Source organism: Ceratina calcarata, unplaced genomic scaffold, assembly GCF_001652005.2.
Source record: "Ceratina calcarata isolate Rehan_Ccalc_2016 unplaced genomic scaffold, ASM165200v1 scaffold86.2, whole genome shotgun sequence".
Taxonomy (NCBI): domain Eukaryota; kingdom Metazoa; phylum Arthropoda; class Insecta; order Hymenoptera; family Apidae; genus Ceratina; species Ceratina calcarata.
This window is the reverse complement of record NW_017179946.1, coordinates 272,593-297,236: the sequence shown is the minus strand read 5'-3', so window position 1 is coordinate 297,236 and position 24,644 is coordinate 272,593. Positions and strand designations below refer to the sequence as shown.

Genomic DNA, 24,644 nt, shown 5'->3' with positions numbered 1-24,644 from the left:
TCAGCGTTTCGTTACGAACGCAAGTAATGGGATCAGATCGGGAAATATTATATCATGTCGAGAATATAAAAAAATAACTTGACAAATACCGGACTTACTTTAAACGCTTTATTATTAAATCAAACAAGAATATGGTTTTATTCGTTCTCTTGAGAACGCAGTCTCGCATTGGCATTGGTCACCCTTATTGAAAGTTGCTGAGCACGTTCGACGATCGATTTACGTTTTTTACTGCTTACACCGTGGGCAATTTCGGCACAGAATTTTCTGTTTTGCATCATCAGAACTTCTAATTCCTACAAGTCGTCGATTAAAATAGATTTTACCGTTTTACGTCTGTGACGATGTGTCTTGCAAGAGAGTATGCAAAACACCTCGGTTCGGACGAGGACGCGGGCAAGAGCAGAACACGGTTCGGAAGGTAGTCTCGTCGATCTATACAGGAGTCAACTTTTCTTACCTTGACGTTGTGTACCAAAACTTTCCTGAAACCAGTCGGTAGCATGTGACGCGTTTTCTTGTTACTTCCGTAACCGATGTTGGGCATCAGATACTGTCCCTTGAAACGCCTACGCACTCTGTTGTCGATACCTTTTGGTTTACGCCAGTTCCTCTAGACAGATGAGACAGGTTACGCATACAGATAAGATCCTCGTGGCAGTCTGATTAAACAAAATGATCAATCACGACGAACCTTCAGTTTACTGTAACGATCGCTCTGATGACGAATGAACTTTTTCGTCCTCTTCTTCACGATCGTAGGCCTGTACACTGGTCGAATAGCCATTTTTGTTCGATGCCGTACAACTAAATTCGCAACAACAAATATATCAATTAATAGCGATGACACAGTAACGATTCACGACGACATCACACATTTCCTGATACAAGTTTAGCTCGTGTAATTGTCACACTGAATCATACGTAAAACCTATTGCGCGTCCTATTATTTTTCGTTCGTTCTCATCGAGTTATCGTGCGTACATTTTTTAGGAAATGGGTGATTTTTATTGAATTTTCGGATTCCGTAGGAGAAAACATACCGCTTCTCACGAGGCACCAAACGGAAAGGTGCGGAAAGCCAGAGGAGAAAAGCAGAAAAGGAACAATAGTGACAACGTGAGAACCAGCGATCTGGTGAATTAACACAAAATGGCACTATACCCGCGGAGCAAGCGGATATAGTTAGAAAGAGTCGTCATTTTTCATTGGAAGTTCACGTTCACGTCATCAGACATGACGAGCTTATAAATTTTTTTACGAGAATAGGTATAATATATAATCGGTAGAAATGTAATATCATCGTAAAGATTGTTCATGAAAGTGTTGTAACGTGATTTTTAAATGTGTTCAAATCGAAGGGCGAAGAAGACGAGACCGAACGATCGCGGTCGTATCTCCATCTCCTATCTCGGCCGATGCATGCAGCTGACGTCATACAAAGTCGTGCCGCATGAAATAGAACCTTGAGAAACTGTAAATTATCGTAAAGAGTCATGACACCGAAAACATCGGACGTAGAACTGAGCGATGAAACGAAACGTGTCGCGACGACAATGAACCACGGTCCATAGATCCGCGATCCGCGCACGCACGAGTGCCCGTCAGACATTCGCGTAGAACGCGCGTTCGAGGTTAAATCGTGGATCTCGAGTTCTCGGACACTGGGACGTATCGTCGCCACACCGCACACTCCAAATGCTCGCCAAGTTTTATCATAATACTGTCCGAGCGTCTGGTCTCTTCATCAGCTGATGCATTCGGTTGAAGTTCGGTGTATAGTCGCGTAAATAAACGATCGTCAGAGATTTTCTAGTCTAGTTTGCCGATACGAGCGAGCGAGCGAGCACGCGTCGCCCGTCGTCGTCGCCACCGCGACATGGCAGATTTCGCGTTGAACGGGTTCACCAGCGATCAGACCGAGAAGATCCTACAGTTTCAGGTGCGCTTCATGCGAACCCTGCCCTTCCGTTTTCGACGCGTTATTCTCGCGATCGACTAATGTCCTCTTTATCACGCTTTCAGGACCTGACAGGCATCGAAGACCTGTCGATCTGCAGAGATGTCTTGCAGAGGCACAATTGGAATTTAGAGGTTGCCGTTCAGGTAGATTTTATTTTCTCGATCGCGTATCACATGTCACGAACGGGTCGTACGAAGACTGAACCCAGTTGTTCGTCGTTGTTTGAGAGGCGAGCACCTCCGTTCCGTTCGACGAACCATGCAAACGTAGATTCGTCACGAGAATCAACGTTCTCCGATCTCACTCTCTCTTCGTTTAGGAACAACTGAACTTGTACGAGGGAAGACCTTCGATGTACGCGCAGGACTCGAGATCGAGACCACCACAAGTCGTTGACGATAGCAGTTCCAGAATATATTTTCACTTCTCCGGAGGCTCCAGCGACAGAAACAGTTATTTATGGTACATCTTCTCCTTGTGTTACGAGAGGGTGATCAGTATACTGCAGCTACTTCTTTCGATATTCGGAAGAAACGTCAGACCCGGTACGTCTCCGAATCTCGCGATGTTGCCTCCGACTACCGATTGTACGACGCACAGGACAATACGTTTACGTTGTGTCGTTTGCTTTTCGAGTAGTCTCCTCCGACCCTGTCGAAGACGTCGTCAGTTTCATTCGGTCCTACGAGGAACGCTATGGTAGCAGTCATCCCGTTTTTTACCAGGGTTCTTACAGCCAAGCTCTTTCGGATGCCAAACAGGAATTAAGGTTCCTACTGGTATACTTGCACAAAGACGAAGCCCAGAACATCGATCAATGGTGCAGGTAAAGTGCGAGCAACGGATTGGCAGTAACGGTTTTCCGTAGAGGCCGGGCGCGTAATCTTTATATTGTCCTACGCAGGACTACGTTGGGTAATCTGGAAGTCGTACGGTACATAAATACGCGTACCCTCTTCTGGGCATGCAACGTGCAGTCCGGCGAGGGATACAAAGTAGCGGAAGATTTGAAATCTGGATCTTATCCTTTTCTGGCGATCATCGTCTTGAAAGACAACAAAATGACGATCGTCGGCCGGTACGTGTCTCTACGCGTAATGCTCGCGCCACGTGTTCTATGACGGTACCACCGCTCATTCGATTCGATTGTTCACAGACTGGAAGGCACGCCGTCTCCTACCGAGTTGATGTCCCGTTTACAAACGATCATAGATCACAACGAGATCAATTTGATACTGGCTCGTCAAGAAAGGTGAGAAGTCGCGTTAATCGTTTTCGTCGTATCCAACGCATGACTTATTCTCGGTTCTCGGGCACGTAGAGCGGAGCGTAGCGCGGCGCAGTCTTTGCGTCAACAGCAAGACCAGGCGTACGAGGAATCGTTACGCGCGGATCAAGAGAAGGATCGCAGACGGGAGGAGGAGCGAAGAGCACGGGAGGAACGAGAGGCCAGGAAGAAGGAGGAATTGAACGCGCAGGAAATGGAGATTCAACGGATTCGTCGCGAGAAAGAACTCACCGTTTGCAAAGTGCCTCTCGAACCCGAGCCTACCGATCCTAACGCGTGTCATCTTCAAATTAAACTCGGTGAAAGGACTATGATAAGACGTTTCCTGATGACCAACACGATAGAGGTAGACCGTTCGCTCGTACACTTGTTGTTTTCGCCTCGACCGTTTAATCGTAACGATCTCGTTCGCTTCAGGACGTGTACCATTGGATATTCAGTCAGCCGGATTCGCCCGTCAGTTTTGAAATCACGACCAGTTTTCCGAAGAGAATCCTGTATCCGTGCAGAGAGATGTGGACGCTGTCCGAGGCTGGATTGACGCATAGAGAAGTTCTCCACGTTAACGATTTGGACGATTAACGTCTATCGGATTTGGGTACTGCGTTTCCTTTGCGTTTAAGTATCATTCCAACGCGAAACAATGATACTGTCGTAAGAGACATTTATCGAAGAATCGATAACACACACACACTGACACACTTACATACGTACATTACACATATATACACATATGTGCATATATGTTTGATACGGTCAAGTGTTGTACGCGCCCGCGCGTACTTGGATACCAGCGATGCAGTTTTATCACGGATAAGTAACTAAACTAGAAAACCTATCGGGAACTGTTGATCGAGTATTCCGATCGAAACTACGACGTCGACTTACGAGTGCGTACATTTGTTACGTGCCACGAGTAACGTGCCCACTAATATCGTGAATAGAGAAAAAAAAGAAAGAAAAAAACAAACAGATTTCGTTGTACAAAGAGCTTGTACGAATACGTATATTATACCATGATTTCGCAGAAGCTGTACACCAAACGTTCGTTACATCTATTTGTCTTGACGCGTTTCGGCCTGAAAGCGAATCTTGTGAACGACGAGCCGACCAGGAAAAGTAATTTGTAAAGATAAACGAGTAAAACGAATAGATGAACGAACGACGCAAATGTTATGATCAAACACCAGAGTTAACGTACGCGTGTATATACTTACTTAACAATTTTACGACGAATTTCAGCCACACTGTTGTAATGTTGCATTGTTTTAAATCTGTAATTGATACGTAACGTGATAAAAGGAGAAAAAGAAAGAAACTGAACGTTCTCGCGAGTGTGATTTCTTTCGTATTTTTATCGGTTACGATTGATCAGCTTTCCTCATAAAAAGATTTCTCGTCACGATTCGACAGATTCTTTAGTTCTTCAGTTCCACTCGTGGGTCGTACGGAGCTTGTTCAGCACATCTTATTATTCATTTGTACGCGTTGATGTATCGATAAATATCTATTATTTTTAAAGTGTTCGTTCAAAGGAAAGGGAAAAAAGGGGGAAAGAATCGGGAGAAACGTTACCGACGTTCTTCACGTTTCTTTCGATGGTACGTTATTTGTTTTGTGGAAAAATGAGAGAAAACACATAGAACTTATCGTAAAAATAGGGTACGGGGTCGGGATGCTCGTGTGAGCAGAGAAAAGAAAGAAAAATAACGAAGTTGTATTGTTCCCTTTAAATGTTCTACCTGTATAGGAGAATATAAAATTTTCACGAGCAATCTATAGCATTTATACGTATACAAACGTAAACATTGTATATGCATAACTGCATATATGTGTGTATAAATCATTTGATAAAATGAATATATAACGACGATCTGTGCGATGTATCAGGTTTGTTGAACCGTTAAATGTAAACTTTTGTATACACATTTTGTGATCTATAGTTTTGATACGACTTTATTTTCCTTTGGATACTTTTCTGTACATACACGTAAAATGCCCGAACACGTTCAACATCTAACATCTGATTCTGGATATCGCTGTATCTCCCTCTTACCTCCTCGTCATCATCATCCAATGTCGCAGTAAACGCATACTGACGCATACGTATTTTCCATTTCCAAATATTTTATCTGATCGCACTTTATTCTGTATCCCTAAATATATATGTATAGTTACACACATGGTAACAGGCTATTGCTCATCCAATCCGATATCGAATGCAGTTTCAAAAGTATACGACACTTTCTCACGACGAACGCCTGACGGCCCCGCACGACCGGACCACCGGAGAAACCGAGAGGAGAACAGATGCTGAATGACTAATGTTGCTAATCATCAGGCAGCTAAGGGAGGAGAGATCGCGCGAGTGGTACAACAGCCCCATTCGCTGTCTCAAGGATTATACGGGCACTGCCAGTTTTTAATACTATCTTTTCGGTGCCTATGCGTTCTGAACCGTTCTGAGGACGCATCATCATCAGGCAGCTTCCTCTTATCCTCGGCTTGGTCGCTGACCTGGTTGCTGCCGCTCCGACGGTGGTGCTGCTTAGTGCGTTGGACTAGACGTGCTCGTGAGCATGTGGTGAGTAGGCTGCAGCATAGGTGGTACAGGAATCGTTTTGCGTTTGCGTGAATCGATCGCGGACTCGAGTGCTGGTCAACACTTTTGTAAACTCTGTATACTTATTCGGATCTTTTTCTCGATTACGTTCCCGACAAAATACGTTCGAGCAGCAGCACGAGCAGCAGCAGCAGCAGCAGCATAACAGGGTGAAGCCGATCGAACCGTCGAACGTGATCTGTCTGTTCGGGATCGGAACAAACTCATCGTTCGTTTATCGTTGACTCTGTAAAGTGGTGGTGTTTCAGATTCTTCTAATGTAACATTTCTACGTACGTACGGACGTCGTCGCCGTCGCCGCCGTCGTCGTCGTCGTCGTCGTCGTCGTCGTATCGTGGTGGCACGGTTGAAAGATAGAAATGTCGGACGAGGAGGACACAGCGATACTGCTGAACAATGCAAACAAGACGTTCGAGAATGCGTCTACGAAGAAGATCGTCGGTCCGGAGGACTGCCAATACATACCAGCGAAAAATTTGAGGAAACCGGTCCCCAAGCAAAACGATAATTTGACACCGTTGACGACGGGAAATAAAAGTATCTTCGTTTCTACTGTAGCGATTCTAGCAGGTATCGCTTTCGGATGCGATATGAGCATCGCGAAACCCATAGCTCCGCTGATCAAACACGAGTTCAACTTGAATTGTTTCGAGAGAGACTTCGTCATAAGCATCTGGTTCGTCGGAGCTCTTCTCGGTGGTTTGAGCGGTGGTAAGTAAACCGGATCGAAACGGCCAACTGTCGTATCTACGCGGGTAGATCGATGGTAAGTATGCGTAAGGATTAAAGGAGAGAATCTTTTTCGTAGGGTTTCTGATCGACTCGTTCGGCAGACGTTGGACGATGATATCGACGCTGATATTCTTGACGTTCGGTGCCATGCTGTCGGCTCTGGCGAATCATTACATTCTGCTGCTGGTCGCTCGAATAATTTGCGGATACTCTGGATCGGTTTCCGCGGTGGCGCACTGCATATACATGGCCGAAGTATCTGAATCGAGCAAACGAGGATACAACGTGACGTTGTATCAATTGGGCACTGCGACCGGATTTTTGGTATCGGTGATCGCTGCCGCCGTGAAGAGCATAGACTATCAGTGGCGATTTTCGATCGGTATAACGGCCGTGCCCGCCTTGGCCGCTTGTATCGTCACTATCATCTTCCTCCAACGGTCACCGCCGTTTTTACTCTACAAACGAATGGCGAACGTCTCGAAGGCGTCGTCGAAAAAGGCCTGGTACACGGTATTCGAGACTCTAACGATCATGGCTTTTTTGCTGATACTGCAACAAGGCACCGGTAAACGCCAAGTTTTGCATTACGCTCCACGATTGTTCGCATTACTCGGCATTTGTTCCAGTAAGCATTATTATATTCTACTAGCCCGATATCTATGTCTGTCTGCCTATCTATCTATCTATCTAACTATTTGTTCATCTTTCCAACTTGCTCGATCCTTACCACGTTCGATACGGTCTCGATGCTCGCGCGATCAGATCCGGTTTAAGTTTAATCACTCGCATTTTGCACCCATGTTTCGCAGACGTCGCCGAAGTGACGGCTTTGATATCGCTCGGCATCGTAAAGGTGTTCAGCACGATGCTGTCTCTAGTGATAGTGGAGAGATGTGGACGTCGAACGGCACTGATCACGTCCGCGACCATCTGCATGACTACGATCTCGCTGCTCTCTCTGCTCGCTACCATAGACAGAGGCGAGGACAATTTGGAAGTCGTAAATAATTATTGCAAAAATCAGCTGAACGAAGTCGTGAAAGTTCGCGGTGGCGGGGCCGGTGGCGGCGGCGGCGGCGGCTTACCTACTGGGTCGCCGCCGCCGTTTCCCTTGCTGCCGACACCTCTGGCCGTGATCGCGCCTAGCCCAGAGACGTGGACGCAGGTGAAAGCATCTTGCGAGGTACGTACGAGGAACGACGAACGATCCGTCGCGTTCGCTCATCGTTTCCGTTTCCACAGACGCAGAACATTGCCGTGTCCGAAGGTCTTACGGGTGGTCTGCGTATCTTGGCGGTGATAACGTTGCTCGTGTACGAGGCGGCGTACGCTCTGGGTTTAGGACCGGTGCCACTACTGAATCTCACGGAAGTCTTCCCCGCGGCGGTACGAGGAAAATGTTTCAGCTTTGCTACGATCGTCATATGGATCACGCATATCGCCGCGACGGAATCCGTCAGTGCCATGGCCAGTGAGTAAATCTCTCCCGTTTACCTCGTAGCCGCGTCGCGTACACGAGTTTCTCTTTTACTTTCAGAGTCGCTCACGTTGGCCGGATCGTACTTGTTTTACAGTTTCATGTGTCTGGTAACGATATTTTACGTTTTCTTGTTTATTCCCGAGACGAGAGGTAAGTCTCTGCATCAGGTTGCTCAGGAGTTACGGAAAAACACCCTCGGCAGCCGCGTATGCAACAATTTGCGTAGTCTACCGCTCATATGTCACGTCCAATGGATAAAGAGGTGCAACGGGAATACGAATAACGGAGAGAGTACTCTGATTTAAACTCCTTCTCCCGTCCGATCCGTAGAGACCGTCCGTCGTCTCGAGTTTAGTTTCGCATTCCCGTCGCGACTTCAAATTTTAATCTGTCGTTCGTATCGCGCGACTGATATTCGATCGTTTCAACGAACGTGTAGCTATGTACACGCGCGCAGCCAGAGAGATCGAACAATATTTGTCATCGCGTGCAGCGAGCGCGTCGTATAAGTATCGTGGTACGCTCATACTACGACGCCCGTACTTTACCAAATTTTCTCAACTGCCATTTTTTTACCCGACTTTTTTTTAACGACGCCGACGTCGTTTTCGATGGGAAAGACTGACTAGTTTCTTAATTTCATCGCCCAACTCTCTTTTGAACTTGCTCGACCGTTTTCTCGTTCGTTCGGTCCGTGCGTGATGTAAGATTACTTTGCTAAATGTGTACCGCGAGCACAGGTGAGAGGACAGGCGACACGACGGAGGAGTACAAACAGCTCTGCGAACAGATGTGTAATTTCAATTTTGAACACCGCCGACGTACCTTAGGGAATAGTGTACGTTTTATAACGTACAAAATTGTGGTCCGTTAACTCACGTTGACGCGTACCACGCGTTAGATACAAGTTTATATAAAACGATACATACAACACGTTTCAGGATAGATTTACGAGTTTTTAATAAGCTTCTTCCTTTCCGAAAGAATCTTCTTATCGCGACGTAACATTGGTGTGTATGAAAATAATTTTCGTACGTATAATTATCGCAGATTTACAGTATCGTAAGATGTAATTTTTACTTGGCACTTGGCAACGATCAGATAGACAGTTGGTCCACGTACTTAATAAAATGGATAGAAGACACGACTTTCCCGTTGTTCCCTGTAAAACAAGTAGAAAAACATGGTCCCCGATTCTGGACACGAGGGACAACGACGATGTCTTAAAATGTTTATGAACATACGGATACGTACAGACGCGTATGTACGTAAATAGTATTGTCTCCTGTGGAACAAGGCGGCAGGTTCTCTAAAATCTGAAGATCCGACATGGATGGTTTAATCAAACGTTTTTCACGATAGCCGCGCTGCCGCCTCGCCTCTTCCAGATCAACAGTTTAGGGGGCGATAAAACTTGTCCTAGAAACAAATGTCTTTTTTCCTTCGAGTTGAAACAGGTTCCGATGTCACGCGAAGATTCGTCGTTGCCACGTTTCGAGCGTAAGTCTCGACGAATCGAGCGAGATCCGTCGTTCGCGTTCGTTCTGGGAGAGGCGACAGGCGCCAGATTCTCTTTATCGCGCCTCGTACGTTCGGATCGACACTTGTTCGGATCAGCGAAGACGACGTCCTCCCTGGACGCGCCGCACTTGCTACTCGGCTCCTGCGATCGTCGTTCGGCTTTCACCGCGTTCTTCGGAGTCACGACGTAAACTAGCTGCGACTTGGATTCGAATTTTTCTTTCAGCAAACAGAATCTTCGCCTCGAACAATCCGGCTGTTTTTTTACGCGTTTTTCCGGTTGTTCTGTCCCGCGATCAAAATTCGCGTTCGACGTGAACGTGCTCGTGGAATCCTTGGTCGTCGGGACGACGTGGCTCGACTGGCCCGCGTTTCCTTCGGCATTAGCCGTTTCCGACAAATCGTCCCGTACGATCATAACGTTTTCAACGGACACCAAAGGATTCATCTCGACGTAAAGATCGTTGTCCTTGGAAACGGGCTGCGGCGACAGCGGCGACAGCGGCGCCGCTGGAACGAGAACCCGCTTCTTCGCCGGTCGTAGCTTCGTTTTGTCGGTTCCTAGAATCGGTGAATCCGAAAGTATCGCGTCGATCAACGGTGTCTTCTCGATCGATTCCACCGCGCAGTATTTCACGAAATCCTTGATCGCGTCTATCTCGCGCTTCTCTCGAGTCCGAGATTTCTCCGATTCTACGAAATTGCCGGGCATCGCGCGACGAACCGCGTACGCTCGCGTACCGCCGACATCCGCAAATTCGTTCTCTTCGTTCTCGAAGAGAACCGCCGCTGCTTTCGTCGGCCGCGTTCTTCTCTCTGTCAGACTCTTCGCGTCGAAATCCTCCCACTGGCTACCCGTGGTGTAATACACGTGTCTCGGCGAATTTTCCACCGTGTACTTTCTGATCTGATCGATCGTGCTGACCAGCGTGCTCACCGAATCGTGATCGTTTCTCTTCCGGGCATCGTCCGCCCGTTCGTATTTACTCTCCGGCAAAACTTCGGCGTCGCGCTCTTCGACGATGGTGTCCAACGCGACGTCCGTTCCCGCTGTCGTGTCCATCGTCACCGGCCTCGCGACGTATCGGCCGGATCTTCGTTCTTCCGCTTCGCCAGAGATTCCTCTTCGTCGAGCGTCGTCGTGGTCGTCGTACATCGCGGCCGACCTTGTCCTTGTCCTCTGCAATTCCCGAGGGTCGATCGGATCGTAAGCGAGCGCCTCGAGATAATCCTGTTGCTGCTGCTGCTGCTGTTGCAGCAGTTGTTTGGTTACTATCCCCTTGAACATCGAACCACTGACGCACGTCGCGTCGGAGAATTCCGAACCGTAGCTGCAACTGGTGCCGGTCGTCGTGCTCGTCAACGTGTCCCTACGCCTGTCCCTGATCACGCTATCGTCGTGTATGTACGTTTCTATGTCCGTGTATCCTTTCCAGCTGCGGATACACCACGGCGGTCTGGCCACGCCGAGCGGGCAGACGTTCTCGTAGTCGTGGATCGAAGCGACGCAGCTCATCGTCTCGTCCCTCTGCTGCGATTCTTTCGACGATCCGTCCGTTTCGCAGCTGTCCATGTTCCCGACGGTGTCGTACGAATCGTTGAAGATCATCCGAGACTTCGACTCTCCTGTTCCCGCCGACGCGACGTCGTTGAACGCTTTTAAAATCTTCCGATCGCCGACGAAACGTTCCTCCGATTCCGATTCCGACTCCTCGCGCGTCGCCGCGTTCTTCGCTTCACCTGCCGACGTCGCCGTCACGTTGGTGGACGCCGTCGTCGGGGCGATAGGACGATCGCTTCGATCGTCTTCCATCTCGAGAATCAGGTGACTAGAAAAACAGATGGCTCGTCTCTTTTGCGACGGCGAGCAATCGCGTTTCGGCCTCGCCGTCGTTGCGCCTTCTTCGTCCTCGTCGTCCGTCATCGGTTTCGGACGACGAACGACGTCCTTCTCACCGCCGTCGGTGCGTTCGTCTTTCGCCGCTTCGGCGTACTCGCGGCCGTCGTCCGACGGTAGACCGCGCAGCGACGGCGCGTTTTCATCTCTCGCGTTGCTTTGCGCCGACTCGACGACGCGCTCCGAGACGATTCGAACGGACGTGGTCGTCGCAGCCGTAGTCGTCGTCGGCGCCAGCGTCGACGATGCTCGTTCGTCTTCGATTCGACGAGTTCGACTGACTACACCGGTGTCCGCGTACTCGGGAATTCGGCCGATCTCGCTGGTCGACAAGAATTTCTCGTCGGTCGCCGCCGCCGTCGCCGCCGCCGCCGCGTCCTCGAAAACGGAACCGTGCGCATCGGCCGTGTCGACGGAACGTTCGACCGTTTCGGGGGCGACGACGGGCGCGTCGCTGATCACGGTCTCGGTGGATCTCCTCGCCATCCCTTCGTCGGCGATGCTCTTGGACGAATGAAACTTGGCGTAGTAGAAGAGCATACTGGTCAATCCGATGGTCATACCGCCGGCTATCAGTCCCGTCGTCATCGCCAGATCTTTCACTCTGATCGCGCCTTTGAACCGTAACACGTAAACGGTCAAAGAAGCTATGTTCTCGGTCACGATCACCGAGTAAAAGAGGAGTATTTTGTGACGGGATCTCGCTACGCGTAAATTAAAAAAGTCGAAACAATAGATAAAGCCCACGATGCAGTTGTAAACGCGTTCCTCCCACGAGCTCGGACAAAACTCCGTGTCCTCGTTGTGAAGGATCACCCAGGCGGTCATCGAGAGCCAGTGAAGTCCTGCAACGAGTCGAGATATAGTCTTGGCTGGTCGGGCAAAGGACAGCGAGGAGTGGCGGGAGCGAAGGAGCCGCACGCGCGTACCACACTTACCCAGAAACAATAACGACCACTCCCGCAAGGAAATCGCCGTTAACACCAATACGGCTATTCTGGACGTGAGCGTTCCGGCTCTCCAAACAGCTTGAAGACCGAGTACCATCCACGTCGATTCGCCGTTACGGCCAGGATTTATCTTCTGCGTAGCCTTCGTGTAAGTCCCGATGGCCCAGCTCAACGAGCAGAACGCGACCACGGCGGACAGACCTGTGCGCACGTTCAATTAATTTTAAGCGCCGTGAGTCGTGAGTCGATTCGAATATTGGTACGAATCTCTCGTCGATGGTTCGCGATCGCGGCCGGCGCGAAGGGATCCGCGTTTATTTTTACCGCACCGACCCACCCGCTTCCGAACGAACGGAACATTATTTTTAAATGTCGTGACCACCTTCCGATCGAATATTCGATTCTTCTCTACGGACGAGACCCTTTCCGTTTTAGAACAGATAGACGCATCGGACGGACACGTCCCGACGTCCTCGGCTGGACCCGACCGTTCTACTATCTTTACGGGGGGGGGGGCGTGTCGAAGGAAGCAAAGATTACACCGTTTCAAATGCTCGTGCTCGGATTCCGCGACCGTCTTTCACAGTCGTTGTCGTCTTCTATGCACAGGGATACATTTCTGAACGGGAAACAGCGACGTTTTCTTTATCGCGAGTATCCTCGTTGACGTCACGAATCGCGCGTGGAGCGCGCGTTCGCGCGAGGCGTTTCGTTCGGGACGTGTTTACAGGATCGCGAGTGAGTATCTCTCGGTGATGTCAAACGTGTGTCGCGTGGATTTTTCAAAGAGGCATGTACTCGCGTTACTCAAGTTATTTGCGATACTCGTTGTATTATGTGCGTGTTTTATGTTGTTGTTAAGTTTGCACGCGAGCAGCAAACGTTCAAAGACCGGTAATTATGTCGATAACGGGAAGCAGAAACGCGGTAACGATCCGATCAGCGGTGAAGCGCGCGTCGAGCGTAGCGCGTTTTCGACAGAGGAGATGAGAAACGTGAGAGCGCGATTGAACGCTAGGAAGAGCGAGTTGGGACGATGCTGTCGGACCATCGAGAGGACGGGCTCGAATCTGGAGAACGCGTTATCGAACATGATCATCGACACGTAAGTACGCCACGGAGGAGACGCGATCACTTGCTCACTCACTTCCTCAGCTATATTTCAACGAGCATCGTTCGCTACTCGAAACACTGTTTCTCACGCGCAGGAAACACGGAGTGTCGTGGTGCCCCATATACAAGGCCGCGAGTTCTACCTGGATGAAACACTTCGCCACGTTGGGCGGTGCACTCACGGAATCGACCATGGAATCGATCCGCAGGAACGTTCTGCAGATAAACACCGTCGTGAGAAGAGCGTTTCCGCGAGACCGGGACATCAAGAAGACGTACCGAGTACGTGACGATGATCGGAGGTGAGTAAGCGGACTTCTCCGGAATTAACGATCGTTATTGTCGCAGAAGTTGAACGAGACGAAGAAGTTTTTGATCGTGCGCCATCCGTTCGAACGCCTCGTGTCCGCATACAGGGATAAGTTGGAGCACGCGGAGGGAAGAGATTATTATTACAAGAGGTTCGGGCGTCACATCGCGCACAGGTATCACCGATACAGAAAACCGAACGAGACCAGGATAGAGCCAACGTTCGCCGAATTCCTTCGATTCATAGCGGAGGAGAAGTACTTCGACGAACATTGGGCGCCGTTCGTCGACACCTGCGAGCCCTGTACGATCGAGTACGATTACATATTGAAGTTCGACACTTTCGACAGGGATCAAAAGTTCCTGATACAAGAGTTAGGCTTGGACTTGTACCTGCCCGAGAACGAGTTGAGAAATATAAATCCGCGCGGAGTCACGACTCCCGCTTTGGTCGAACGATACATGCGAGACGTTCCTAGGCCGTTGCTCGACAAGATCAACAAGGTTTACGAGAACGATTTTAAACTGTTCTCCTACTCGCCCGTATAGCGTCACGCGAGGCGATGACGAACGCCGACGGAAGCGAACGCGTGGTGATAGACGGTGAACGATTGCGTTCGATCCTCCCTCCGCCCGAATCGCGTCGCGCTTCCAAGTTGACACTGCTTACTTGTCCATACTGGTATACGCTGTAAGACTGCCATCACGTATAGTTGTAACGTTAACTGTGGAGCAGCCCCCAGGAACGATTCGAATAAATGCAACATGCACACGTCGCTCTCCTGCCTGTACACCCAATCTTTGTCCTTGACGAATCGTTTGCTCCTCAACGAATGTATCGTCGAGTAAAGTAATGTTAAATACCTAGAAACAAAATTGTTCATCTCTTTCTCTCTCTCTCTCTCTCTCTCTATCTATCTCGGTAACTGTGACTCGCCCACGACTGATGAACGTTGTGAAACGAAACGGAAAACGTAATAATACCTGTATAATACTCCTAAAAATAAAAAGTGCAACAACCAATGCACGTTCTTTATAGAACCGTCGTTGTGATGCCATCTTAAACTGAACATCTGAATAACGGCAGCGGGTATAATGGTAAAACTCAAGGCGAAGGATCCCCAAACGAACTGACCTTGGAAAAAGTACGCTACGAACACGATACTGTCTGGAACAAAAGGTAAGATTTGATCGTAGCAGAGGGTAAGCGTTTACGCGCCTGGCATACTGCCACTGGCATACAGCTACGCTGACGAACTCAATTGTCCGTCGAAATGAATGTTTTGCACGTTGTACCCGCGTCTGTACGTACATTTTATACGGCGTGTTAAACGGAACTAAATGCACGATAGCCCCCTTCGGTTAACCCCTTTCGTATTATTGCTCGAATGTCATATTGCAATACTCGAGTAGTACCTAGTCTCATCGTATACAGCTGAAGCAGCAAGCAGTTTCTCTTACAAATACATACTATACATATACTACGTAATAATGATTACAATTACGCGCGCACCGTACATACAGCTTTGACTGTTTGTTCACCTGTTGCTATATCGATGAAAAAGAAACTGATAGAGATCAAATAGTAAAATAAGTCGAACGATCTGAAACGATAGCATTCCGTTTCTCTGCGCAACGTTACTGCCAGCCCGTTCTCATTCACCGTTTCGTAGCACGAAGCATTATCGTCTTCCGATTCTACCGCTGCCACGCTCTTGGCCATCCTCGATTATTTACTGTTCTCCGAGTCTGCGGTGTCGTACCGACCGATACTGACACCGACGCCCGAGATTTTCGACGGTGACGGTGACGATCGTCTAAAAACTGGCGGCCCCTGGTGCCCTGTCTGGGCCGCCTGGCCCATGCCTGCCCCGGGCCCTGGCCCCGGTCTCGTAAGATTCGAGGAATTTCGACCGCAGCGCCGTCCGCTCGGAAACAGCGAAATTCACGTTTCGTTCAAATGCATTCGTCATGGACAAGGTATGTATTCATTATGCGTTTTCCTTATTACACTGACGCACGGGTAATTGCCTGGATGACCGTGGATCGATTTATACGTTAGGTCGCATAATACTTGAACCTACATACGACGTTCCGAAACAGCGGAACGACGGTAGTAAAAAATAGAGGAAGGTACATGTACGGTATAGAAATGTAATTTGATATGTATCATTTGGATCAGGGATCCGGCCAAACGATGTCTTCTATCCAGGGAACGTAATGATAAATACGCGTGTATACACCAGGACTGATGCCGCCGCAAAACTTTCCCAAGCTCGTAACACCGATCAACGTATCCATGCAATCGTAATCGTTGTTCTCGAAGATTAACGGCCCGCCGCTGTCTCCCTGGAACCAGCGACAAATTCGTTAAACGTAGTCTCGAATACATCGATCTTAAAATGGGAAGTAGTTTCACCTGGCACGTGTCCTTTCCGAAGTCACCCGCGCAAAGCTGCCAATCGTCTACGATTCCGAATCTGAGTTTGTCATCCGTGATGCCGCCGGTGAAGGTTGCGTTACACTCGTCATGGTCTTTGATCGAGACCGACACTTTCAGCAGATAATTCGATCGGTCACCCCCTGGCGTACGACGAGCAGGCAAATTGAAATGATGATGATGATGATGATGATGATGATGATGATAAAAAATATCGTCCAGTGTCGATCGCCGAACTTACCCCACTCGACCTGGCCCCATCCCATCGCGGTAGGCGTAGGCGCCGCTTTCCCGGTCGGTGGCAAAGAATACGGCAGACAAGTGGGTCTGACCCAATCGTTGAACGTCGCGGATCTCTCCAACCTCAGGATCGCGATGTCGTGATACTCGGAGGGCCGTTTGTACTCGGGATGTTTTATCAATTCCATGATACGAATATCTTGCGGTTCGTACGTCTCGGTCTTGTTCGTCTTCTCGAGGTCTAAGACACCCAGTCGGATCCACGTCGCTTCGCCCCTGGCAACGTTAAATGTTATCGCTCGTGCAATAAAATCGATAAAAAATACGAAACAAGTTCAAGTTACGAGCTCACCAGTTTAAGTTGAAAAGACAATGAGCGGCGGTAACGACGAATCTTTCTGAGATCAAGGTGCCACCGCATTCCCAGTGAATAGTTCCGTTCTCGAGATTACCGTACCCGATCGCAGCCATGTACGGGAATTCCTTTTGTCTCGCCGGCGAACCACCGATGACCACCGCCTGAAACGTGTCCTTGCAAAGAGCCGTGGTATCCGTTATATTGAGAGACGCATAAAAATGCGTCACGTATGGCACATATTTCGAATACTCCTCGCATTCTACGACAATGATGATTAATAACGAATAACAAACGGAAATCTGTGACTGTCGCAAGGGAATACGTACTTGCCTTCGCCTTGGCCCCGACAGGTCGTCTCGTTAGATCAGACGTTAAGCTCGGTTTCGCCATAGACGCGACCGTGAGGTTCGCCGTCACGACTCCTGAACTGTTCGGGCAGCATATAATCGGATGAAATTTATCGTATCCACACGTTTCGCGCGGGATAATTCCCCGCATTAATTCATTCCGAACCGAATCACAGTTCTCCAAACGCGTACAGACACCAGATGAACCGTCTACGGTGCATCGGTCTCCTAAAAATCAAAATAAGAAAAGAACGTAAATCATCGTGATAGCTTACAGTTTACAACCGACTTCTCGAGTCTATTCATTTAATGCTCGTACCAAACAGCTTCTGATTCTCACCCTCGTACTGTGCAGTGCAGAATGTGCGATGTTTAACGAGAAGGAAAAACGTTATCCATGACAAAATCGATGCCGACAGCAACATCATTCCTCTTTTCTATGTTCGACCGCAGAGCCTTGTTTCTTCCTCGATCCGTCCGTTCTATCTTCGATAGCAGCAGCAGCCAGGGTCTAACCAGGAGAGAGGACGAATCGGATGGTTTTCCTGTACGCGACTGATCGTGTTGCCGAGCAACTGTACTTTTTCCTCCTTTTATAACTGGTTCGGCTGGTTGGATCTTCATCTATTTCCATCGTTTTCAAAATAATTAGAATGACGTAGAAATGGTAATGAGGAACTATACTGTATCTGATTTCCTGTGTATGATTTACATATGCGTAGAGATATCGCGTTTCCTTATTCGTTCGTCTTGTCCTTGCTGGTGGTAATAGCCGATGATGACGAGATCCATGAGAATCTTATCCGTCCTACTTTTATTCCAGCATCGGAGAAGAACCGCGCCAATAATTTGACCCAGCCAGTAGTGCCACCATAAAATGCGTGTCTAACTCTTACATCCGACGGCGACGCCGACACCGTCACCGTTATTACCACTACCACAACACGCCAAACACACATGCATACACACATATCGAGGATCTTACTATTGCTGATTTACGCGTCGTCGTTATTTCGCGTATCGTTTTACATTTCGCACCGCACGCTCGTCGTATTTAATACTCTTTAATTACCGTAGTACACCTTACACCGTTAAAATAGAACCAGAGAGAAAATCGTTTGACAGAGTCATTTATTTGACTAACGTTGCCCCGGTCAATTACATTTTACATGCGCAGAACGTAAGAAACGTTATTTTCGGAGTTTCTGCGCACCCCCCACCCTCCGAGAACGTGAGGCCATGTTCGAGTTCGTGGAGGAACGTTCTTGATCGTTCTTTCCGTTCCTGGAGGCAGCGTAAGTAGGATGCCTGTCCGTTGGCAGTAGCTTGATTTCTTTTCATTTTTATGCTACCCATCGTAATCGATTACTGATTCTTGTTCGAAATCATTCTACTTTCTCTTCGAACTACTGTAAGTAGAGAAAATTCAGTAAATATTGGTGAATATTTTAGAAATCGTTGCTGCCGCTCACGCAGTTAATACTCGAGTATCGACTATTCGTCTTGAACGGCAGTTTAATTGGGAATCGAAAGCCCTTTCCGACATCAAATATGTGAGTAACATTTTTATTTTCGATTACTATTTCTCTCTCTAATCAGTATTACTTTGTACGATCTACCGTAATACGTTGGAACGATACTTCCCTTCGAGATGTTTCAAGATCCGCCATTACATGCAAAAATCCGCAGTGTCCGCAGTGCGTCATCGGCACCCCTCTACCGTCGCGTGTTCGCGAAAGTTTATCGGCATAGCATTTTACTTTAGTTTTACGTAACGATATTTCGTTCACTTAGCGTTGCTGTTCGTTCGTCGAGCATCGTTTCGCGAATTCGATCCGATCATAACTACATTTATAAAAGCAGTTATGATTTATTAAAGGTTGCACCATGTAATGAGAGCTATTGGATCCCTCGAAATTAGGTTTGTATCTGTGTGTTCCATTTTAACAACGTATTATAGAACAGAAACGAAAGATTAACTCACGCTCTGTCGTGCCTCCCATTTTGGCATGCCTCCATTTTCTATATCGATGGAGCATGAATGCTTGTGGGAGGAATAGTAACGTGAGAACATGCCTTCGGAATCCACACGCTTTTTGTCTGGAGCCGATTCTCGGTGTTCACTACATTCATGCGAGATGAAAGCTCGAAGGCAACGCTTCTGACCCGTACGTTTCTCTTCTTTCTGTTTGCAGGACGTACGGAGCAAGTTACCACAGCAGTGGAAATTATAGGAGTGTCAAGCCGAGGCCATCGTCTCAATATGGAAACCCTAACGCCAACAGAACCGGTAGACCGTTTCAAAATCATAGCAAGAGTAACATCAACGGTACTGCCGGTAACTTGAAGAAACCGAATTGGAGCTTCGAGAATTTGAAACCCTTCAAGAAAGATTTTTATATACCGCACCCGAACGTTCAGTCGCGTCACCCGCAAGAGATAGACGTGTTTAGGCAAGAAAATCAGATCACTCTGAAGGGCGAGAAAATTCCTAATCCCATTCAACACTTCGAGGAAGGCAACTTCCCTGATCACGTGATGCAATGCATACGGAAGCAAGGGTTCAGCGAACCGACCGCTATTCAAGCTCAAGGATGGCCGATCGCTATGTCCGGGCAGAACATGGTGGGGATAGCGCAGACCGGATCTGGAAAAACTTTGGGATACATTTTACCCGCGATAGTCCACATCAGCAGTCAGCAGCCGTTGAATCGTGGAGACGGACCGATCGCTTTGATTCTGGCCCCGACCAGAGAATTGGCGCAACAGATCCAAAAAGTTACATACAACTTCGGCTATGTGAGGAGTACCTGTATCTTCGGTGGCGCACCGAAAGGAAGCCAGGCTCGCGATTTGGAACAAGGAGTCGAGATCTGTATCGCTACGCCTGGACGGCTGATCGACTTTTTGGAACGCGGTACGACCAATTTACGTAGATGCACGTATCTGGTGCTGGACGAAGCGGACAGGATGCTCGACATGGGCTTCGAACCTCAGATCAGAAAGATCATCGAACAGATCAGACCCGACAGACAAGTGCTGATGTGGTCTGCGACGTGGCCGAAGGAGGTTCGAAACCTCGCGGAAGAATATCTCGTGGATTATACTCAGCTGAACATTGGGTCGTTGACGTTGTCGGCTAATCACAACATTCTGCAGATCGTAGACGTTTGCGAGGAACATGAGAAACAGTCCAAGTACGTGTCATAATAAGAATAACAACTTGATTCTGTCGCGATGCATATTTATGATGATAACGATGCATGATAGTCTATGATTATAATTGTGTTTTGCTCTCTAAGAAGAACTGACTGCTGCGATATGTCAATGTTTAGCTTTTTCGGCCAAGTTTGCTCGAAAGTAACATTCCGTCGTTCACTCGTTTCAGATTGGAAAATCTACTTCAGGAAATTGGTAATATTAATCCAGAGGGTGGGAAGACGATAGTTTTTGTAGAGACAAAGAAAAAGGTGGAAAGTATTACCCGAACTATTCGTCGTTATGGCTGGCCTGCAGTATGTATACACGGCGACAAGTCGCAATTGGAAAGAGACTATGTTCTTGCAGGTTCGTTCTCTTGACTGATCGTCTTCTATGCTGTACGTTCATTGTTTCTGACGTGTCATTGTCGAATTTTCAGAATTTAGGAAGAACAGAGACGCGATCCTTGTAGCAACAGACGTTGCTGCACGTGGTTTAGGTAAGTAACGATACCGTTCGCCCGGTGTACATTGTTTTTCGTTTTAAAAAGAAAAGAAAACGAGAGAAACACACAGTAGATTTCGAACGATTGTGATCGATCTTTGGATAGAATCATTCGGGACAACTGAAATCGATTTGAATGCGGTGGCCGTTGGGGGGAGGGGGCGCGGAAAGTGGCGATGTAGCACAGACTGGTTATATGAAGACGATGCCTCACTGTCTCTTTGATTGTCATTAGTATCAAATAATTGATCGTTCCGTAGCGTAAGATCTAAAGAAGTATCTTTTTCGTACGCAACAAGAAAACTTTGAAGTACGCTTTTACACACCCTGTAAGATTCTTTAACCAACTTTGAGATCAATATGATTTAAACGATATCGTTGGTGCACAGTCTCAAACTTGACACGAGCTTGATAATATTTAATAGATGGCATTAGTTTTCATACGTACATCTCGTTATACACATGTCATTCATTTTACGTTTGTTCAAGCACACCGGAGTGTGGTTCTGTACACGATGAACGAGATAGGTTTTGTCACTTATCGTTAGTCATACGTACGCGTAGAACGTCAGGAGGACGGTCAGAACGTTTCCTTCTTTTTTCAATCATACATCTTTATTTGTTCATTTTTTTTTGCTCGCCGTTCACGAGAAATTGTGTTCAGATCTGTTCGGCGTCTAACGTTCCTACGGCGGATGCTACGTCGCGCCATCGTCCGTTTTGTTGATCATTCTGTTGATTTAATTGAAAGCATCTGGCTAATGCAATCTATTTCATTGAAAAGGAAGATAGAGGAAGTGTACGAGGAGGGAGGAGATTCGGTGCTTGTGTTAAAGAATTGAGAGAAAGATTGGAATACAGGAAGTGCGTTAGTAATAAGTGTGGGCATCTTGTAATTTATGTTAATCAGTCTGGTTGTCCTTTGTTTCAGAGGCACATGGTGCACAAATTGTGTTGAGTGTGCGATGATCGTTAAGAAAAAAAAAAGAAAAAAAGTAACATGGCTCACTCATTGTACATGCGCAATTCTGTATTGCACATAATGTTTTGTACTTAATGTGCCTCTGTGTTCAGCCTGTGTACCACGCAAGTAGTATTGTGGTGCGCGGGTGGTGCCGTTATCGCGCGCTGGTTGGCTGCGTGACAATAAAAGACCATGGTTTACATTTTGGTACAACCATCACGCTTCATAGCCAACGATCAGCCCGTATCAGAGACAACAATCTATTGATTTTGCTACTATCGCTACTCGATGGTGATGCTTAGGACGCAATGGTTGAAGGTCCGTTTAAGAATAGCACACACATCTTGGCTGCTCCGTTGTACGCGGTCATACTGAACGTGATATTCAACGATAACTGGGTTTGTATTTAATTGCTATGCAGCTAACTTACGTTCATACGCATTGTTTCAAACGTGCTCGACCGAAAATCTTCTTCCACTTTCTAATCTATCTTATAATTGGACGCGAGAACATCGGTTCGAACCGTTGAACGGTATGAAACCTTACGATGCTCATTTTACTAATCGTACGGCAGCGTATGTTCACAGAGTTAGCTGCATATTTCGGTAGATAAAATACGGAGATAAGAAATTAGTTTTCGTATTACTTTGTTTTACATTGCAATAGCATTCGACTTGTACTTTAACGGGCAAACGCAGACATTAAATCGAGACGTACGGACGAACGGACGAACGGACGAACGGACGAACGGACGAACGGACGAACGGACGAACGGACGAACGGACGAACGGACGAACGGACGAACGGACGAACGGACGAACGGACGAACGGACGAACGGACGAACGGACGAACGGACGAACGGACGAACGGACGAACGGACGAACGGACGAACGGACGAACGAACGAACGAGAACAAACGGACGAACGAACGTGATAAATAATTCGAACACAATTAGAACTGTTGTTTCCTTGGGGTATTAAATGGATACTGCCAAGAGATCAATATCTCTATCGGTTGAAACATACATACCATGCTTAAGAGGACAAATGTGCTCAATCCTTTTTCAAACTGTCATACATATTTTAATGGACGTATTTCTTTAGATGTCGACGATGTAAAATACGTGATCAACTTCGATTACCCGACTTCGTCCGAAGACTACATTCACAGAATCGGTAGAACCGGTCGTTCAAATAATTCCGGGACGAGCTATGCGTTCTTTACGCCCCAAAACGGACGTCAAGCCAAAGGATTGGTTAATGTACTTAAGGAAGCCAAACAAGTTATTAATCCAAAGTTAATGGAACTCGCGGACAAGACTGGAAACGACATGTCAAGAAGTAAGTACGATACCACCGTCTGTGTGTCCCACAAGAATCATTTGTTTTCGACCTTGTCGAACTTTATTTCTCTGAATTTGTAGATCGCTGGGGATACGGAGGAGGAAATTACCGCAGACGAGATAATGTTTTCCCCAAGTCGCAGCATAAACGATTCGACAATGCGAATTACTTCGACGCGTAGTTAAATCATCTCCGACTTCCGATCACAAACTTTCTGAACGACTAACTGGGTGGAGATCCGAAATTGTCTTGAGACGAACGTTTTTCGTCTACGATCAGGGAGAAAACATCTCCATCGAGGCTGTCGTGCCGGTTTCCGTTGGTTCTCGTGCTCGGTTATTTTTTTATCTTTATTTATGATATTATTGTTCTAGTTAGCGATAGTATAGAATCCAGCAAACCACGTGCGAGAAGCGTATCTTTGGTAAATTTCCGTTTCAGCTAAACATATTCCGAGGCAAATTTTAATTTTTTCATTCGTCGGGGCATAAACGATAAAACGTAAAAATTATTTCGTGGGATGTGTAAGAATCGTCGTGCAAGAATCGATGAACGATACTCGATGAGGAGACAATTGACAATCCCGTTAAGTTTAACTTCGATTCGAACGATTCTTCTCGTTTGGTCAAACGGAAATTTTAGTAGCAAAATTAGTCCCTTGGAATTGACAATTCTGTGGCCGTCTCAGAAGTTGGGAGTTAGATATAAGTACCTATATACATAATAAAATCAGTATTCATTCCACTTCTTTCTACCGTGACCAATTTTATATACTTGGTTGCGCAGCGAAGTTACTTTTTGTTTGTCCGTGTCTGTAAAATTGAATGGTCGAACATACTGAACATTGTAAAGTCATAAACACTCACACACGCCCACCAACAAGTACACACACACACACACAGAGACTGCTTGAATATCGTATTCCATGTCCATGACTAAATATAAGTATCTCGATTCACCCGAATAAAAAAATATAAAACGAACTCTGTCTAGTGACACGTTATAAAGTTGTGCGATCTTACGCACAAGTAGGATTCAACATTTTGCATTCGCTCGTAGGTTTGATTGCATGTAACTTGTCCTTTGAATTCTATGTACTCTCGTGCCGTTCAAGACAGATGAAAAGAAATATGTCGCACATCAATGTATCACATTTGCAGAATAAAAGTTCGGTGTAAATCAGGAATCGAAAAAAGTGTTGTACCGCTACTTCTGTAGTTTAGATACAATGTTTTATGCATCGATACTCCGAGTGTGTTACAAAATTTAAAATAAAGAATCTCCGCCACTACTCACTACTGTTTTCTTTTTTCTTTTTCAAATTCACACTCGCTGACCTCACTGTATCGCTAATTATTATCGATCA

At 47.1% G+C, this 24,644-nt stretch overlaps 7 protein-coding genes and 1 long non-coding RNA gene across 20 annotated transcripts; 4 read left to right on the top strand and 4 right to left on the bottom strand.

Annotated features, from left to right (window-relative positions):
* Positions 1-86: 86 nt before the first annotated feature.
* On the bottom strand, positions 87-1,138 carry RpL32 (ribosomal protein L32). The gene is made up of 4 exons (XM_018034970.2): positions 1,044-1,138; positions 695-807; positions 461-613; positions 87-296 (listed from the first exon to the last, which is right to left on the bottom strand). Exons 2-4 carry the CDS (start codon positions 785-787, stop codon positions 138-140), a joined length of 405 nt encoding a protein of 134 aa, XP_017890459.1. The 5' UTR covers positions 788-807; positions 1,044-1,138; the 3' UTR covers positions 87-137.
* Positions 1,139-1,236: 98 nt separating this feature from the next.
* On the top strand, positions 1,237-5,193 carry Faf2 (Fas-associated factor 2). The gene is made up of 8 exons (XM_018034955.2): positions 1,237-1,942; positions 2,026-2,106; positions 2,283-2,508; positions 2,603-2,789; positions 2,868-3,041; positions 3,120-3,215; positions 3,285-3,597; positions 3,669-5,193. Exons 1-8 carry the CDS (start codon positions 1,880-1,882, stop codon positions 3,831-3,833), a joined length of 1,305 nt encoding a protein of 434 aa, XP_017890444.1. The 5' UTR covers positions 1,237-1,879; the 3' UTR covers positions 3,834-5,193.
* On the bottom strand, positions 5,190-6,249 carry LOC113465104 (uncharacterized). The gene is made up of 2 exons (XR_003389927.1): positions 6,155-6,249; positions 5,190-6,100 (listed from the first exon to the last, which is right to left on the bottom strand). It is a non-coding gene; the product is annotated as an uncharacterized LOC113465104 (long non-coding RNA).
* Positions 5,744-9,236, top strand: LOC108631202 (solute carrier family 2, facilitated glucose transporter member 10). Its single transcript, XM_018034945.2, has 6 exons — positions 5,744-5,835; positions 6,123-6,585; positions 6,683-7,234; positions 7,419-7,792; positions 7,852-8,080; positions 8,147-9,236. The coding sequence occupies exons 2-6, from the start codon at positions 6,234-6,236 to the stop codon at positions 8,392-8,394; spliced, it is 1,755 nt and encodes a 584-aa protein (XP_017890434.1). The 5' UTR covers positions 5,744-5,835; positions 6,123-6,233; the 3' UTR covers positions 8,395-9,236.
* LOC108631200 (uncharacterized) lies at positions 9,025-15,755 on the bottom strand. Of its 8 annotated transcripts, none has more exons than XR_003389922.1 (5): positions 15,422-15,755; positions 14,864-15,047; positions 14,550-14,743; positions 9,344-12,658; positions 9,025-9,251 (listed from the first exon to the last, which is right to left on the bottom strand). XR_003389922.1 is itself a non-coding variant. In XM_018034940.2 (5 exons), exons 1-5 carry the CDS (start codon positions 15,600-15,602, stop codon positions 9,432-9,434), a joined length of 3,693 nt encoding a protein of 1,230 aa, XP_017890429.1. In that variant the 5' UTR covers positions 15,603-15,755; the 3' UTR covers positions 9,025-9,431. The 8 variants fall into 8 exon arrangements, 7 of the variants coding, with proteins under 7 accessions (XP_017890429.1, XP_026674515.1, XP_026674513.1 ...); XM_018034940.2 differs by having other exon boundaries at positions 9,025-12,352; positions 12,446-12,658; XM_026818714.1 differs by having other exon boundaries at positions 9,025-12,352; positions 12,446-12,658; positions 14,864-15,314; positions 15,422-15,512.
* Positions 12,274-14,755, top strand: LOC108631210 (carbohydrate sulfotransferase 9). 3 transcript variants are annotated; one of them, XM_018034960.2, is made up of 4 exons: positions 12,274-12,605; positions 13,320-13,562; positions 13,666-13,852; positions 13,919-14,651. In XM_018034960.2, the coding sequence occupies exons 2-4, from the start codon at positions 13,444-13,446 to the stop codon at positions 14,426-14,428; spliced, it is 816 nt and encodes a 271-aa protein (XP_017890449.1). In that variant the 5' UTR covers positions 12,274-12,605; positions 13,320-13,443; the 3' UTR covers positions 14,429-14,651. The 3 variants fall into 3 exon arrangements, with proteins under 3 accessions (XP_017890449.1, XP_026674533.1, XP_017890447.1); XM_026818732.1 differs by having other exon boundaries at positions 12,576-13,562; positions 13,922-14,755; XM_018034958.2 differs by having other exon boundaries at positions 12,578-13,562.
* A 93-nt stretch (positions 15,756-15,848) lies between the features above and the next one.
* Positions 15,849-18,380, bottom strand: LOC108631209 (serine protease snake-like). 2 transcript variants are annotated; one of them, XM_018034956.2, is made up of 7 exons: positions 17,977-18,380; positions 17,584-17,888; positions 17,244-17,492; positions 16,912-17,176; positions 16,561-16,835; positions 16,299-16,462; positions 15,849-16,228 (listed from the first exon to the last, which is right to left on the bottom strand). In XM_018034956.2, the coding sequence occupies exons 2-7, from the start codon at positions 17,690-17,692 to the stop codon at positions 16,058-16,060; spliced, it is 1,233 nt and encodes a 410-aa protein (XP_017890445.1). In that variant the 5' UTR covers positions 17,693-17,888; positions 17,977-18,380; the 3' UTR covers positions 15,849-16,057. The 2 variants fall into 2 exon arrangements, with proteins under 2 accessions (XP_017890445.1, XP_017890446.1); XM_018034957.2 differs by having other exon boundaries at positions 17,605-17,888.
* Positions 18,381-18,478: 98 nt separating this feature from the next.
* Positions 18,479-24,569, top strand: LOC108631203 (ATP-dependent RNA helicase p62). 3 transcript variants are annotated; one of them, XM_018034946.2, is made up of 8 exons: positions 18,479-18,559; positions 18,717-18,817; positions 19,144-19,185; positions 19,460-20,461; positions 20,653-20,831; positions 20,905-20,964; positions 23,039-23,275; positions 23,359-24,569. In XM_018034946.2, coding segments are annotated over exons 2-8 (1,623 nt in total). In that variant the 5' UTR covers positions 18,479-18,559; positions 18,717-18,815; the 3' UTR covers positions 23,460-24,569. The 3 variants fall into 3 exon arrangements, with proteins under 3 accessions (XP_017890435.1, XP_017890436.1, XP_026674528.1); XM_018034947.2 differs by lacking the exon at positions 19,144-19,185; XM_026818727.1 differs by lacking the exons at positions 23,039-23,275; positions 23,359-24,569 and adding an exon at positions 21,901-21,956.
* Positions 24,570-24,644: the final 75 nt, after the last annotated feature.

What these genes read in the sequence shown, in the direction of transcription:
- LOC108631210 (XM_018034958.2), top strand. Translation starts at nt 13,213, where the DNA reads ATGTCAAACGTGTGTCGCGTGGATTTTTCAAAGAGGCATGTACTCGCG. An exon ending in TCGAACATGATCATCGACAC is followed by an intron (nt 13,563 to 13,665) that starts GTAAGTACGCCA and finishes TCTCACGCGCAG; the next exon opens with GAAACACGGAGTGTCGTGGT. An exon ending in ACATCAAGAAGACGTACCGA is followed by an intron (nt 13,853 to 13,918) that starts GTACGTGACGAT and finishes TTATTGTCGCAG; the next exon opens with AAGTTGAACGAGACGAAGAA.
- LOC108631200 (XM_026818710.1), bottom strand. Translation starts at nt 15,602, where the DNA reads ATGGCCAAGAGCGTGGCAGCGGTAGAATCGGAAGACGATAATGCTTCG. An exon ending in TTTCATCGATATAGCAACAG is followed by an intron (nt 15,048 to 15,421) that starts GTGAACAAACAG and finishes CTTTTGTTCCAG; the next exon opens with ACAGTATCGTGTTCGTAGCG. An exon ending in TTTTTAGGAGTATTATACAG is followed by an intron (nt 14,744 to 14,863) that starts GTATTATTACGT and finishes TTTTGTTTCTAG; the next exon opens with GTATTTAACATTACTTTACT.
- RpL32 (XM_018034970.2), bottom strand. Translation starts at nt 787, where the DNA reads ATGGCTATTCGACCAGTGTACAGGCCTACGATCGTGAAGAAGAGGACG. An exon ending in ATCGTTACAGTAAACTGAAG is followed by an intron (nt 614 to 694) that starts GTTCGTCGTGAT and finishes TCATCTGTCTAG; the next exon opens with AGGAACTGGCGTAAACCAAA. An exon ending in TTTTGGTACACAACGTCAAG is followed by an intron (nt 297 to 460) that starts GTAAGAAAAGTT and finishes GACGACTTGTAG; the next exon opens with GAATTAGAAGTTCTGATGAT.
- Faf2 (XM_018034955.2), top strand. Translation starts at nt 1,880, where the DNA reads ATGGCAGATTTCGCGTTGAACGGGTTCACCAGCGATCAGACCGAGAAG. An exon ending in CGGAAGAAACGTCAGACCCG is followed by an intron (nt 2,509 to 2,602) that starts GTACGTCTCCGA and finishes CTTTTCGAGTAG; the next exon opens with TCTCCTCCGACCCTGTCGAA. An exon ending in AAAATGACGATCGTCGGCCG is followed by an intron (nt 3,042 to 3,119) that starts GTACGTGTCTCT and finishes GATTGTTCACAG; the next exon opens with ACTGGAAGGCACGCCGTCTC.
- LOC108631203 (XM_018034946.2), top strand. An exon ending in GAACATGAGAAACAGTCCAA is followed by an intron (nt 20,462 to 20,652) that starts GTACGTGTCATA and finishes CACTCGTTTCAG; the next exon opens with ATTGGAAAATCTACTTCAGG. An exon ending in TGGAAACGACATGTCAAGAA is followed by an intron (nt 23,276 to 23,358) that starts GTAAGTACGATA and finishes CTGAATTTGTAG; the next exon opens with ATCGCTGGGGATACGGAGGA.
- LOC108631209 (XM_018034956.2), bottom strand. Translation starts at nt 17,692, where the DNA reads ATGATGTTGCTGTCGGCATCGATTTTGTCATGGATAACGTTTTTCCTT. An exon ending in TGTCTTTTCAACTTAAACTG is followed by an intron (nt 16,836 to 16,911) that starts GTGAGCTCGTAA and finishes TAACGTTGCCAG; the next exon opens with GGGCGAAGCGACGTGGATCC. An exon ending in ATGGGGCCAGGTCGAGTGGG is followed by an intron (nt 16,463 to 16,560) that starts GTAAGTTCGGCG and finishes GTCGTACGCCAG; the next exon opens with GGGGTGACCGATCGAATTAT.
- LOC108631202 (XM_018034945.2), top strand. Translation starts at nt 6,234, where the DNA reads ATGTCGGACGAGGAGGACACAGCGATACTGCTGAACAATGCAAACAAG. An exon ending in TCTCGGTGGTTTGAGCGGTG is followed by an intron (nt 6,586 to 6,682) that starts GTAAGTAAACCG and finishes TCTTTTTCGTAG; the next exon opens with GGTTTCTGATCGACTCGTTC. An exon ending in ATTACTCGGCATTTGTTCCA is followed by an intron (nt 7,235 to 7,418) that starts GTAAGCATTATT and finishes CATGTTTCGCAG; the next exon opens with ACGTCGCCGAAGTGACGGCT.